Source organism: Enhydra lutris, unplaced genomic scaffold, assembly GCF_002288905.1.
Source record: "Enhydra lutris kenyoni isolate GAN:26980312 unplaced genomic scaffold, ASM228890v2 scaffoldscaffold31, whole genome shotgun sequence".
NCBI lineage: Eukaryota > Metazoa > Chordata > Mammalia > Carnivora > Mustelidae > Enhydra > Enhydra lutris.
Window position 1 is genome coordinate 20,593,130 of NW_019154115.1, and position 13,084 is coordinate 20,606,213.

The 13,084-nt window shown below is 37.3% G+C and overlaps 1 protein-coding gene across 3 annotated transcripts in view; it reads left to right on the forward strand.

Annotated features, from left to right (window-relative positions):
• Positions 1-13,084, forward strand: part of LOC111153180 (protein inhibitor of activated STAT 1) — a 118,923-nt gene that overhangs the window by 20,633 nt on the left and 85,206 nt on the right. The window contains exons 1-3 of one of the 3 annotated variants that reach the window (XM_022512024.1): positions 10,621-11,072; positions 11,358-11,484; positions 11,741-12,185. In XM_022512024.1, coding sequence (XP_022367732.1) covers positions 11,443-11,484; positions 11,741-12,185 — 487 coding nt within the window. In that variant the 5' untranslated portion in view covers positions 10,621-11,072; positions 11,358-11,442. Of the gene's footprint in view, positions 1-10,620; positions 11,073-11,357; positions 11,485-11,740; positions 12,186-13,084 lie in introns of those variants that run through there. The other 2 variants (XM_022512025.1, XM_022512026.1) reach the window with 2 other exon arrangements.

Consider the following 13,084-nt stretch of genomic DNA (forward strand, 5'->3'; position numbering starts at 1 on the left):
TTAGGTTTGGGCATGTTGAGTACGTGTGGGACATAGAAGAAATGGATTTGGGAGTTAACAACTTAGAGATGTCATTTTGAAGTCCTGAGATGGATGAGGTCATCCAGAAAGACTTGTCTGAGTGAAAATAGGGTCAGGAATAGAGAGGAATTCTCATAGTTAAGACCTGGAAAAATTTTTAAAAATATCTTTTAAAACTTTAAACATCTTTTACGGACTGCTTTAATGTTTTTAAGATAGCGCCTTTCCTTACAATTTTATATAATGGACTCTTTAAAATCTTACAATTACACTGTCTAAATCTGGTTTGTGAGTTCAGTTAGCAAGAATTTATTAGTCCAGAGTATTTTGAAAATACATGTAAGATTGCTAGCGGAGAATTCTTCATGAAGTTTGGGAAAATGGTTTGAGATTAATCATCATCTACATAACATTTTAACTGCATGCAGTAACTTGGCCATGTTAATTTAACATTTGGTAAAGGTAGCACATGTTTTATAACTCATATTTAGTTTTGGAGTATTAACTCTGTGGCTAGATAATTTATCGTCCATACTGGGGCACTTTTAAGAGTGGAAGGGGGAAGCTTTTAATAATTCTGCTGGAACAACAAGCATAAAATGGAACTCCTAGACAACTTGAATATCCTGTGATTTGTTCTAGATTTCTTTTGTGAAGTGCTAAGAAATGAGATGTTAATAGATTAAACAACAGTAGTAAGAAAGGTTTTGTGGCTAAGTAAATTTGTAAAATGTTAAATGCAGCATTAACATTTCTGTTGGACTTCTTGGGACCTTTAATGTGTTCAAATATGACTTGAGAAAGGAGGGCATGGTGGGGAATTATAGAATCTTGAATTTCTTGAACTTGTTTTGCCATAAAACTCTATTTCTCTGAATATCCATTAACACTATGAACCTAGTTTGGAAAATGCTGATTTAGAGTATCCTTTTGTTTAAATTAAAGCTCTTTAACGTGAAGCCCAGTCAGATTGCATCATAGTTATGTTTTATTTTGGGATTTTTATTGGTGATGTCTAGGCAACTCACTTTGTCAAAATAAGTAAATTTTGGGGTGCCTCAGTTGGTTAAGTGTCCGACTCTTGATTTCACCTCTGTTCATGATCTCAGGGTCGTGAGTTTGAGCCCCATGTCAGACACTGGGCGTGGAACCTGCTTAAGCTTCTCTCTGTGTCCCCCTTGTCCACTCAGACCTTGGGCAAAGTGTCACTGTAAGACCTGGACAGCATTTTCCTGCAGCCTATTTTTTCTTTTTAATATTTCTCTGTAGTTTTTGAGAAATCATTTTCAGGGCTTTTATTTTATTTTTTACTTTTTCTAAAACTATTTGTTTAAGTAATCTCTACACCCACCATGGGGCTTGAACTCATGACCCCAAGATCAAGAGCCACATGTTCTGACTGAGCCAGCCAGGCATCCCATTCTCAAGGCTTCCCCCCCAGCAAATGATTTTTTTTTTTTTTTTTAATTTGAGAGGGAGAGAAGGGGGGGGCAGGGGCAGAGGGAGAGGGAAAAGTAGACTCCCCACTGAGCAGGAAGCCCTTTGTTGGCTAGATCCCAGGACCCTGGGATCATGACCTGAGCCAAAGGTAGATGCTTAACCCTCAGAACAACCCCCCCCCAAAGGCTTTTAGAAAATTTGTGTACGCCTTATCTAAGCTTATTTTTCTCTGAAAAGCAAGTGTATAAATAAGGATTGAAATATGATAGCTGATAGCTTTAATTATTTTTCTTGGGCATCCCAGATAGGGTATATTAAGATTAGGGAATATTGGGGAAAAATAGTCATCTGCATCCTAAGTAGTTGAGCAATGCTACATGTAATCTTAAACTTTATTGTTATCTGAAGGGGCATCTCTTACGATGTGCCACGAGTTCCTGTAGTCTCGACTCTGTTATATCCCAAGTTTTAAGGATGACCTGTATGAATATTTCTGCTTTTGTAGGTGGCCTGGGAAGAATATGTTAGATCACAGAATCAAAGGGAGTTAGTTTCTCATCATCTCCTGGGCAGTTACCAAGTGTCAGGTACTATACCTAGCATAGGTGATATGGAGATAAGTCCTTGTCCTTGAAAAGCTCAAAGTCTAGGGGAGGACATAGATCAGAAAATAAGCAATTTATAATACCATATATGTGCTGCAGTAGAGGGTGGAGAGTGCACTTCTTCAGAGGGGTTTTGAAAGGCTGGAGTGATGAACTGGATTTAAAAAAGTGAAGTTTAACAGAACCTAATATAAAGTTCTACTTTTAAATTAAAAAAAAATTTGTAAGGGGCACCTGGGTGGCTCAGTCAGTTAAGCGTCTGCCTTCACCTCAGGTACTGATCCCAGGGTTCTGGGATCAAGCCCCACATCGGGCTCCCTGCTCGGTGGGGAGCCTGCTTCTCTCTCCCTTAGCCTGCTGCTTCCCCTGCTTGAGCTCTCTCTCTCTCTCTGCCAAATAAATAAATAAAATCTTAAAAAAAAATTTGTAATAAAGCATGAAGAATTTTAACCTAAAAGCAGTTCATGTAAAAAAATCAGTTAAAGGTTTTGGTTCACTTCAAGCTTAGTATGAGCAACTGTATGATGTGGATGCACCTCCCCCTCATTGCTGAAACAAAAACATAACACATACCACATCCTTCCCCTTGCACAGGTAAAACAAACCAATTAGCCCTAAATTGCGAATGCCTTATTTGGACTGTGTTCATAATAAGAGAGGTGGTAATACTGCAGTATTCAAGATTAGGCCACTATCTGGATTATTTCACTCACTCTGAGTACAGTGGACTGTTAAATGCTCCAGAGAACAGTGATCCAGGATGGGAAGGGGTCTAGAAAACAAGCCTGTTGAAGGAAAAGAGACGTCTTAACACATTTAAAGAATAGAGAAAAATAGACAAAATTTTAGAACCATTGGGTTTGGATTCATAGAGCTTTTCAGTAAGGTAGGCCACTTTGAGATTAGGTTGTGAAGTCTTAGAAGAATTTTAGCAGAGGCTGGGAGACCATCAATTAAGGAGGTTACAGTAAAACTTAATATATTAGATGGAGTGTTGGACAAGAAGATTTCCAAAGTTTTATTTGATGTTGTGAATCTCCTATTTCCAAAAACCATCATTTTCCAGTTATATTTAATAGTATCTATCATTGTCAGTACTTTGGAGAATTGTCTGGACTTTGGCATCTGACTTTTGAGTTGGACCGCATTACTTCCTAGCTCTGTAACCTTGTGTGGGTTATACCTGTTACTCGGAAATAGTTCCCTTGATAATTTCCCTCTAGGGCTTCACCTAATCTCTTTTCTGGGACTCAGACGGCTATGATTTAAAGTCTTTCTGTTTTAGTTATAGAATGTGTTTTTCCCCTTCACTTTTTGTTTTGTTCATACTTGTCTTTTCTTTCTTTTAAGTGTCTTAACTTTCTCTCAGATAGAGAATACTCTTTCTTTCATAGCTTCTTGTCTTGTCTGAAACTTAAATTAGATGAGATGGTATCTCCCAATTGCACATGCAGTGTTTTGCTTGTTTTTGGTTGGGGGAGTTTGGAAGAGAATCCTCAATCTTTCATAATTCAATAGAATTAAAATTTCATCAAGCCCTGCTTATTATATTTAAATGCTAAGTTTTATTTGAAAAGTGAATGGTAGTTGTTCTCATGATCATGTATGGTACTAATTGTGAAAAGAGGCATCTGTAGCTAGAATATTGCGTGTGTTCGGCAGTTTTCTTTGCAGTATTTCTTGGTTCTGTCTCCTCTTCGTTGACCGTCTCATTCCCTGCTTCCCCTATATGTAGATAAATAATTCTTGTTGCCATATGTTTTTGCTAGAAATCTTAAATTTCTTAATATCTTTTGTTTCATTTGTCCTACAGGTAGCTACTTGGTTAGCCTTAAACACTATTTTTATCACATTTTCACTGCCTCAAAATATGCTTGTTTACTCTGTGTGGTCTAAATTCCTCATGACATTTAGTGCCCGCCTGTCCTAGTGTAACACATATTCTGCTCTGGCTGAGATTTGTGATAAGACACTTCTCTTGGTTAGTGTTTATGAGCTTAGGCTCTGGAGTTAGGTCACTTTTGAGCTCTATCTCCATCACTTAGTGTTTGACTTGAGGTTTTGCATCAGTTTTCTTATCCATGCAGTGGGAATAATAATGGTGTGTCTTTTGGGTAATCATGTGTCTTTTTGTGTAATCATGTTTACTATAATTGGTATATGGTAGGCATGTTGTAAACATGTAACTTATATTGGATTTATCATTATTTTTATTCTGTCAGCCCAGGTAAGTGACACTTAAATTTTTTTTTTTTAAAGATTTTATTTATTTGACAGAGATCACAAGTAGGCAGAGAGGCAGCAGAGAGAGAGAGGAAGGGAAGCAGGCTCCCCGCTGAGCAGAGAGCACGATGCGGGGCTCGATCCCAGGACCCTGAGATCATGACCTGAGCCGAAGGCAGAGGCTTTAACCCACTGAGCCACCCAGGCGCCCCGGCACTTAAAATTTTGATTGAAAATCTTACTAACCTAGATTCATTGACTTTACAGATTGTTTATATTTCCTTAACTATGGAAGGGTAGAAGAATGAGAAGAAAGATTTCATTTAATAGAGTTATAACATTGTAGAGCTTTGAAATTTTAAGGAGCCTTTGAGAACCTCTAGTTAATGCCTCAGTTTTTGATGTGAGGAAACAGACCCTGTGAAACATTGTGTTTCAGTAATTTAGTGGTCAAGTTGGTACTGGAATCTAAATTCTATGTGTAGTGGTACCATATTATGTTTTATATGTACCTAGCACATAGTAGGTGTTCAGAGACTTTTGAGAATCAAATTAATATGATGATTATGTATGTCTGTCTCTGAAGACTAGCTTCTCTGTATGTGTTCAATGTTCCTGTATTCCCTTTCTCTTCATACTCATTTAGGGGCTGTGCATTGATCCAGAAAGCATTTATTGAACATCTGTGTGCAGAACAGCCTTTTACTCAAATAAAAGTCATATTTTCCTACCTCTGCATAAGAAGTTTGGCAATGTGTTAGAATCTTACACTTTTTTATTAGAAAAAGTATTTTATCCAAATTTTAAAATGTTCTGAGTTAGGTTTGTTAAATATCCAAGTTATCATCTGGTAGGAGCCTTTTGAAGGACACATCCAGATGTTTCATGAAATGTGGTAGTATGTAAATGGGTATGGCGTTTAAATCATCTGTCACAAATTGAAGCCGTGGTGCACTAATTTAACAGTCCTAGGTTTATACTCTGCATAAAGGAGAGTGGGATCTCTGTATTTTGTCATTATGTGTGACTAAATGCAGCTGGTATGATGGAATAGAGACCAGGGGAAGACAGAGAAGATCAACTAGGGGAGTAGGCTCTAGAGGTCACTTTTCAGTTATCTTATATTGAGAAATAAATTAAAAAATGAGAAATTGGGTTGAACGAGATTAGAGAGATAACCAACCTGACTTGCTCCTTTTTTTTTTTTTTAAAGATTTTATTTATTTATTTGACAGAGAGAGCTCACAAGTAGACAGAGAGGCAGGCAGAGAGAGATAGGAGGAAAGCAGGCTCCCTGCTGAGCAGAGAGCCTGATGTGGGGCTCGATCCCAGGACCCTGGGATCATGACCTGAGCCGAAAGCAGAGGCTTAACCCACTGAGCCACCCAGGTGCCCCTGACTTGCTCCTTTTGTAGAAACTGTCTAACTAGGTTTTCTGGTTGAACTGAGTAGTGACAAATTACTAATCTAACAGCTGCTTATTAACTATTTCAAATGGAGAGATTAGAAATGATGCAGAAGTCATTTTCATAGATGAAGCATCTGACTTTAAAAATAATAAAATATTTTTGTTGTACAGGCTTTAATGTATGCAGTTATAGAATTTTTGATGATTGCTGTTGTGGATAGAAAGTAAAACTATAAATGAAATATTATGACATTGTTAAATGCCCAATTTGTCTCTGTTCAGAATTCATTTTGGTTTACTGTTGGTTATAAATTGATACCAGATAGTCATAATATAAAGTCTGCTTTATTATGACTAATCCTCTAAACTACTGCAGTGGGATGTGTGAATGAAAGTAATTATGTTGCTCAGCAGGAAGGACCTAATTCTTAATTCACAATTTAGGTATGACCTTTAATGTAAGGTCATAAATAAAGAACAGTAATACTGGCACTTTTTGTTTAATTGCAAAAAGCACTCTGTCTGTAGTACTTGTTGATACTGCTTGAATATTGTCTGTATTTATCTTTCTCAAAATGTGGTCCCCTGCCCCTGTGGTTGGCATAGTTGTTTTCATACACACACGCATGTGCACACGTGTGTGTGTGTGTGTGTGTGTGTGTGTGTGTGTGTGTGTGTGTGTAAAATTTTACATATCTGAAAGGGGGATTAAGTTGAAATGTCTAATTTCTGAATGGTGAAGACCTCCCCCTTCTTTCTCCCCATTATCCTGAGAACACTGGAAGCTGGTCATACTGCCAAAGCAGAACATTGGAGGATTCCTCTTTCAAAAGTGATTAGTTAAAAGGAAAAAAGGAATCCTCAAAACAGCCAAATTCCTGCCTGATCATCCTAGAATGAAGTACCCCAATCTGCTCACTCACACAGATCATTTGATCATGTTTTTAAAGTATTTTTTAGTATCTTTTAAATGTAAATGTACAGCCAGAAATCCCTTGTCATTTGAAGAAAACATCAAGCGGGAAAGGCAGAGACCGAAGCAGGTAGTGAAAAAGAATCCAGAGGTTACAGAGACGCTGCAGACAGCGGAAGACAATAACACCACCAAATACCCAATTTATATATATTATCAGAGAGGAAGTAAGATACTCCATTCATGAAAACTAAAAGCAAGATGTAGGGGGAAAAGAAAAGAAAAAAAGGCATGTAACAAACAGAACAGAGCTCATGGGAATGAAAATTTTAGTAGAAATGTTAGAAGATCAAGTTGAGGAAATCTCTCAGGAAACAGAGCGAAATGCAGGAGATGTAAAATGCAAGAGAAGAGAAAAGATAGAGTAAAGGAAAATTGGAGAATCGGTCTAAGACCAGTACCTAAATAATAGGCACTCAAGAAACGTGCATCTCTAAATTTAAAAGACAGCAGTTACCAGGTTCATACAATTAAAGCAAAAGCAAAACCCTACAGAAAACCAACCCAGCCCCAGAATGCAACACTGTAAAATTGCAGAGCACATAGGAAGAAGCTTTTTTTTTTTTTTTAGTTTTTATTTATTTATAAGAGAGAGAGAGAACGGGAGCGAGCGAGTGTGGGAGCATGAGCAGAGGGAGGAGAAGCAGACTCCCTGCAGAGGACAGAGCCTGCTGCAGAGCTGGATCCCAGGACCCTGAGATCATGACCTCAGCCTAAGGCAGAGGATTCACCGACTGAGCCATGCAGGCGCCCCAAGAAACTTCTATATATGCTCCCTTAGGGGGATATACAGGCGACTGTGAAGGATTGGGGATCAGGATGATGCCAGGCTTAACAGCAACACCGGAAGCCAGAAGACAGGAAAGGCTGTTAAAATTCTGACAAAACACGCTTTCCTGCCTAGAATTCAAATACTGAGCCAAACTCAGTTATTAAGTATGGGTAAATGGATATATTTTTGGACAACGTAAAGAGTTAAAAATGTAGCTTCCAGTTCCTTCTTAGGAAACTAATGGAGAAAATACTAAAAAGAGAAAACTAAGGAAAAAGTGAGATCAGTGAAATGGGATGCAGTATGGAAGAGGGATGGGGAAATTACAAAGATATGTTGAAGGGAAATTCTATGACCATAGTTGTGTACCAGGTCTAGAGAGCAAGCAGTCCAAATTGGAACCTGATAGAGGGCTCCAGAAGGCATGTATTTAAGAAAGAAATGAAAACAGTTTTACCTGATATATTTGAATATGTTAAAAGTTACACTTTTATCAGTTACAGTTTATCAGTTTTATCAGATGAATTAGTAGTTACCTAGAAAACAAAGCAAATGCACAAATGGTACAGTGATTAAGGAAAGCCAAAGTTCTACAGAATGGAAGAGTAATCATGATATACTTCAGCTCAAATATGGATATTATTTACAGCTGTAATAATAATGTAAACAACTGATTCAACCAAAAATTGTGAGGGGATATGGGGGTAGAGATATCACAGAGCCCAATAAGTCATTTTTTCCTAGAAGGAAAAATTTTAAGAACACATAGACCTGCTGTATAGAATATAGTGAAAAATGCCATAAAAAATAGCCAAAAAGACTTTAAAGAGTTTGTCCTAGGAATGTGAAAGGTGGGGCAGGGGATCTCTGTTTTCTGGTCACACTATTTGACTTTTTAAACTGTGTGCATGTCTGCTTGATTAAAAATATTAATTTTAAAAAGATACCCCTCACAGAATGCTTTCTGTACAGTGTATATACATCTCTCAGGCATTCTGAATTTCCTGGGGTTCTGACAACTCTATCATTTGGGGATATAGTCACCAAAATGCTATTTGAGGAGGTAATGATTTCTAGTAGTAGCAGTGGTTGATGTTATCCTTAGTTATAAATATTCATTTTGTTGTGGTGCTAACAAATGGAGATTTTTAAACACGATGGATTAAAATATATTGCATTTCAACATCTCATATATAAGTGTTTAGTTTTCCTCTGTGTTGTCAACACTTTGCATTGTGAATTGACTGCTCCATGCTTCTCTGAAACTTTTCGGTTGTGAGTGATGCTTCAGATGTTTGTGTTTCCTGTCCCCTTTTATTTATTTTTTAAAAATACTGCATGCTTATTACAGTCCTTGAGAGTATGCAGCAGCTGCTCCAGTAATAGCCGTGGATAGTACTCCATCTTTCACTAAACCTGATTTTAAGGTGCAGTGGTTAATTTGAATCCAGATGCATTCTTTTCTTATCTGAACCACCAATTTTTTTTTTAAAGATTTTATTTATTTATTTGTCAGAGAGAGAGAGAGAGAGAGATCACAAGCAGGCAGAGAGGCAGGCAGAGGCAGAGGGAGAAGCAGGCTCCCTGCCGACCAAGGAGCCCAATATGGGACTCGATCCCAGGATGCTGGGATCATGACCTGAGCGGAAGACAGCCGCTTAACCAACTGAGCCACCCAGGCGTCCCTGAACCACCAGTTTTTTTTTAAAGCCAAAATACTGGTGCTTGAAATGGAGATTGAGTGTTAAATCAGTTACTCTTTTAAAAGGTTTTTCTCTTTCCTAATTGGAAGTGTAACAGCATAATATTTGGAGCAGTTGTATAATATTCAACAAATTTCTTAACCTGTGTAGGCCTCAGTTTTCCTGTCTGTAGAATGAGGACAATACTTGCTGCATAATTGTCAATGATAATTACACATCCTGTAAAAACAAAAACAAAACTTATGCTTATGTCATCAACTTTTTTCTTTTGACTGTCACACAAGAGGTTTTATTTTATGGGAATTGCCAGTGTGTACTTCCATATAACATAAAACAATAATACATCTGTGCTGCATCCTTATACCTGTAGAGTCAGGACAAAAACTGTCATTGGGGAAAAGCCTGTGATAATCACTGAATTCAAGTTTATTCGTATTTGACCTAGGAGAATGCAGTTGAAGTGGGAAGACATTGTTCTCTTTCTAAAATTTATACTGCGTTCTCTGTAAAATGAAGTGCATTTGACCAGTGCCAACCTAAATGTATTTTTAACTGATAATCTTTGAAGCATAATTTCTGTTATTTCTCCAAATGCAGAAGCTTCCTTATAGTACTTCTCGGTTGAAGTCCCAGTTCCTTTTAAAATAAGTCATAAAAAAATCTTTAAAACTCTTGTATTCTTAGCACATTTTGGATAGTAAGGAGAAATTGATAGCTTGCTGACATTATAGTTAGTAATTAATCTCTGATCCTATCTAAAAAGAGAAGCATTTATAGGATTTGGGGTAGGCTTTATTTGTAAGGCTTGTAGTATTTCTTTGCCTTTTAGTGAACATAAGAGTTTGGGAGTTCATTTGCATTTGTATTGTAGTTATATGTATAACTTACCATTGTAGATTCCACCCCACCCTTTCTTCTGGTGTGACTTGTTTATTTCATTCTTTCATTCATTTCTTTATTCATTGTCCAGTCATTTGGTGTGTTTCTCCTGTTGTCAGGCCCTAGTGTTAGATGCTAATGGTGACCTTGGCATGTGCCCTTGGAGGACCTCAAACTGGTCATGGACTCACTTGTACAAATAGAAACTTATAAAAAAAGCAAGACAAGTGCTAAATAAAGGTATGCAAAGTGACCAGTAAAAGTAGTGAGAGAAGAGTCATTAATATTGCCAGGCCTTATTGGACTAAGGCTGACAAAAGCTAGAAATTGAGGAAACAGTATTTTTCAGGCCAGAGAAGTAGGGTAAGGGCACATATATGTTTGATAGCCAGCTATATTTGATATAAAGCTCTTTATACACTGTTTTCTCACTATTTGATTTTTTAATTTACTTTGTTTGCACTCTTTAAATAGCTTCCAGAGGATTGGCTGGGGTGGGGTGGCCTCTCAGGTAGTGGCAGTGAGTTAGGAAAGGCAGTTTATCTTTTGTGTATTGCTATTAGGCCTGAGATGAGGGGATAAAACAGTGGGGGAAATAGAGAGCCAGTGGTAAGCTTACATGTTTCTTCTACCCTAGCACCTCCCTGTCAGTGGTGGTCAAGTCAGGTTCTGCTGTTAATACTGTATGATCTTGGGTAAGCCATTTCTTCTCTCTGGATTCCATTTTCTTCCACTTTAAGATGAGAGGGTTGGTATAGTTAGGCATTTCTTACTGGTAGTCTCTTAGTAACGGGAGAAAAAGGAGAAAGTGACCAAACAAGTTTGGGAACAAGGAGTTAAATAGATTTTTTAAATTACAACTTTCCACATTATGGCATGTGGATTGAATTCCTATACTTTTTAGCCTGGCCTTGCTAGTGGAGTGAGTCAATATTATGTTTCCAGCTCTGTCCTTTTCCTAAAACTTTAGTGAAAAGAGCGTGGACTTTAGAATCATACATACCTGGATTTGAATCCTGACTGCTACTTTGTAGCTATGTGGCCTTAGGTAAGTTATTTGACCTTTCTTAACTACATAGTTTCTTCATGTGTAAAGAAGGAAGGGGATAATAGCTTGTGGAGATACTAAGATTTAGTGACACCCATATGAAAATACCAAGTATATCTGGTAAATACAGGGTCAAAAAGGATATATAGTTTTTAAGTCCTTACAAATTCCAGGGTCAGCATAGAATGTAATACCTGGTAGTATGTTATTTATACCCTGCTCGCATCTGACGTTTGAGGTGGGCATTTATGTGTTTCATATATACTTATATACTTTTACCCCAAGAAAACAAATGTTCTTGAAGCCTCATCGTTACGTTTTGCCATCTGCATAGCAGTCAGCACTCTCCTGATGACTCAGGAGGCTCTTGATGAATGAATACCTGACAGTTGCATTGAAACAGGGCAATGAGGTGAGATATGGCTCTGACTGGTGTATACTTCATCTTACATTTTTTATAACCCTGGGTAGATGTCACTGAATTTATGAATATTAATTTTTAAATTTTTTCGATTACTTATTTTAAGCTGAAAATAACTAGAGTTGATTGTAACTGAGCTGGCCTTTAAAGCAGACCACGAGGGGAAAGGGTTAGAATAAAGTATTCTTTAATATTGTGAATTATACTCTTGGAATACTAACATTTTACATTTTGTTTTGTCTCTAAGCAAATGGTTATGAGCCTTAGAGTTTCTGAACTCCAAGTACTGTTGGGCTACGCTGGGAGAAACAAGCACGGACGCAAACACGAACTTCTCACAAAAGCCCTGCATTTGCTAAAGGCTGGCTGCAGTCCTGCTGTACAAATGAAAATTAAAGAACTCTATAGGCGGAGGTTCCCCCAGAAAATCATGACGCCTGCGGACTTGTCCATCCCCAATGTTCATTCAAGTCCTATGCCAGCAACTTTGTCTCCATCTACCATTCCACAACTCTCTTACGATGGTCACCCTGCATCATCACCGTTACTCCCTGTTTCTCTTCTGGGACCTAAACATGAACTGGAACTCCCACATCTTACATCAGCTCTTCACCCAGTCCATCCGGATATAAAACTTCAAAAATTACCATTTTATGATTTACTGGATGAACTGATAAAACCCACCAGTCTAGGTAAGATTATTCTATAATGGTTATTTGGTTACTTGGGGGTGGGGGTGGGGCGATACTCAGTTTGACCCAGTTTATTATTCATTGTGAATAGTAGTGCAAATCTTTGATAGTAGCATTCAGATTACAATAAGGATCTTTCAGTTTTAAACAAAATCAAATATAAGCTGTCTTTTAGGCAAAGAAAAAAGTAGAGTCAAGTTTCCAGTGATGGTTGCTGACCCAGTAAATATTAAAAAGTTTCCAAGAACAGACTTTTATTAAAGTATAATATTTTAGATTGTTGATTAATATTTTACAGTAACCTTTACAAATTAAAAAAGTAAAATGTAGTAATAGTACCAGCCTCTGAATTCAATACTTAATTTTCAGGAGTTGATGACATCTAAAACAAATGACTGACTAGTTTTGATTACTTAAATGAGTTAATGGTTTTAATTATTATAAAAGGAGATTTGAGCTTTGATGTGTAGTATTTCAGTTTCAGCTGACTTTTCAAGTGGTTATGTGTGCTTTTAGGTACACACATGATCATGGTTTATAATATTGAAATTTTATTTACTGTGTTTTTATCATCGTTTGATTAATATTTGGGATATTAATAGAATTAAGTGTATTAACTGACCTGTAATTTTAATTTCTCCAATACTACCTTGCTTTATTTAATGTAGAATAAAACTGACTATTGTAATTTCTGATACCTTTGTCATGATGTATTTTAAATATCAGATGTTAAGGTGCTGGTTTATTGTCATAAATTAGTGGTCGACAAACCATGGCCAGCAAGGCAGATTCAGCCTGTTTTCTGTTTTTTATGATCTAATAAGCTAACTTGTGAGCGCGCGCGCACGCGTGTGTGTGTGTGTGTGTGTGTGTGTGTGTGTGTGTGTGTGTGTGTGTGT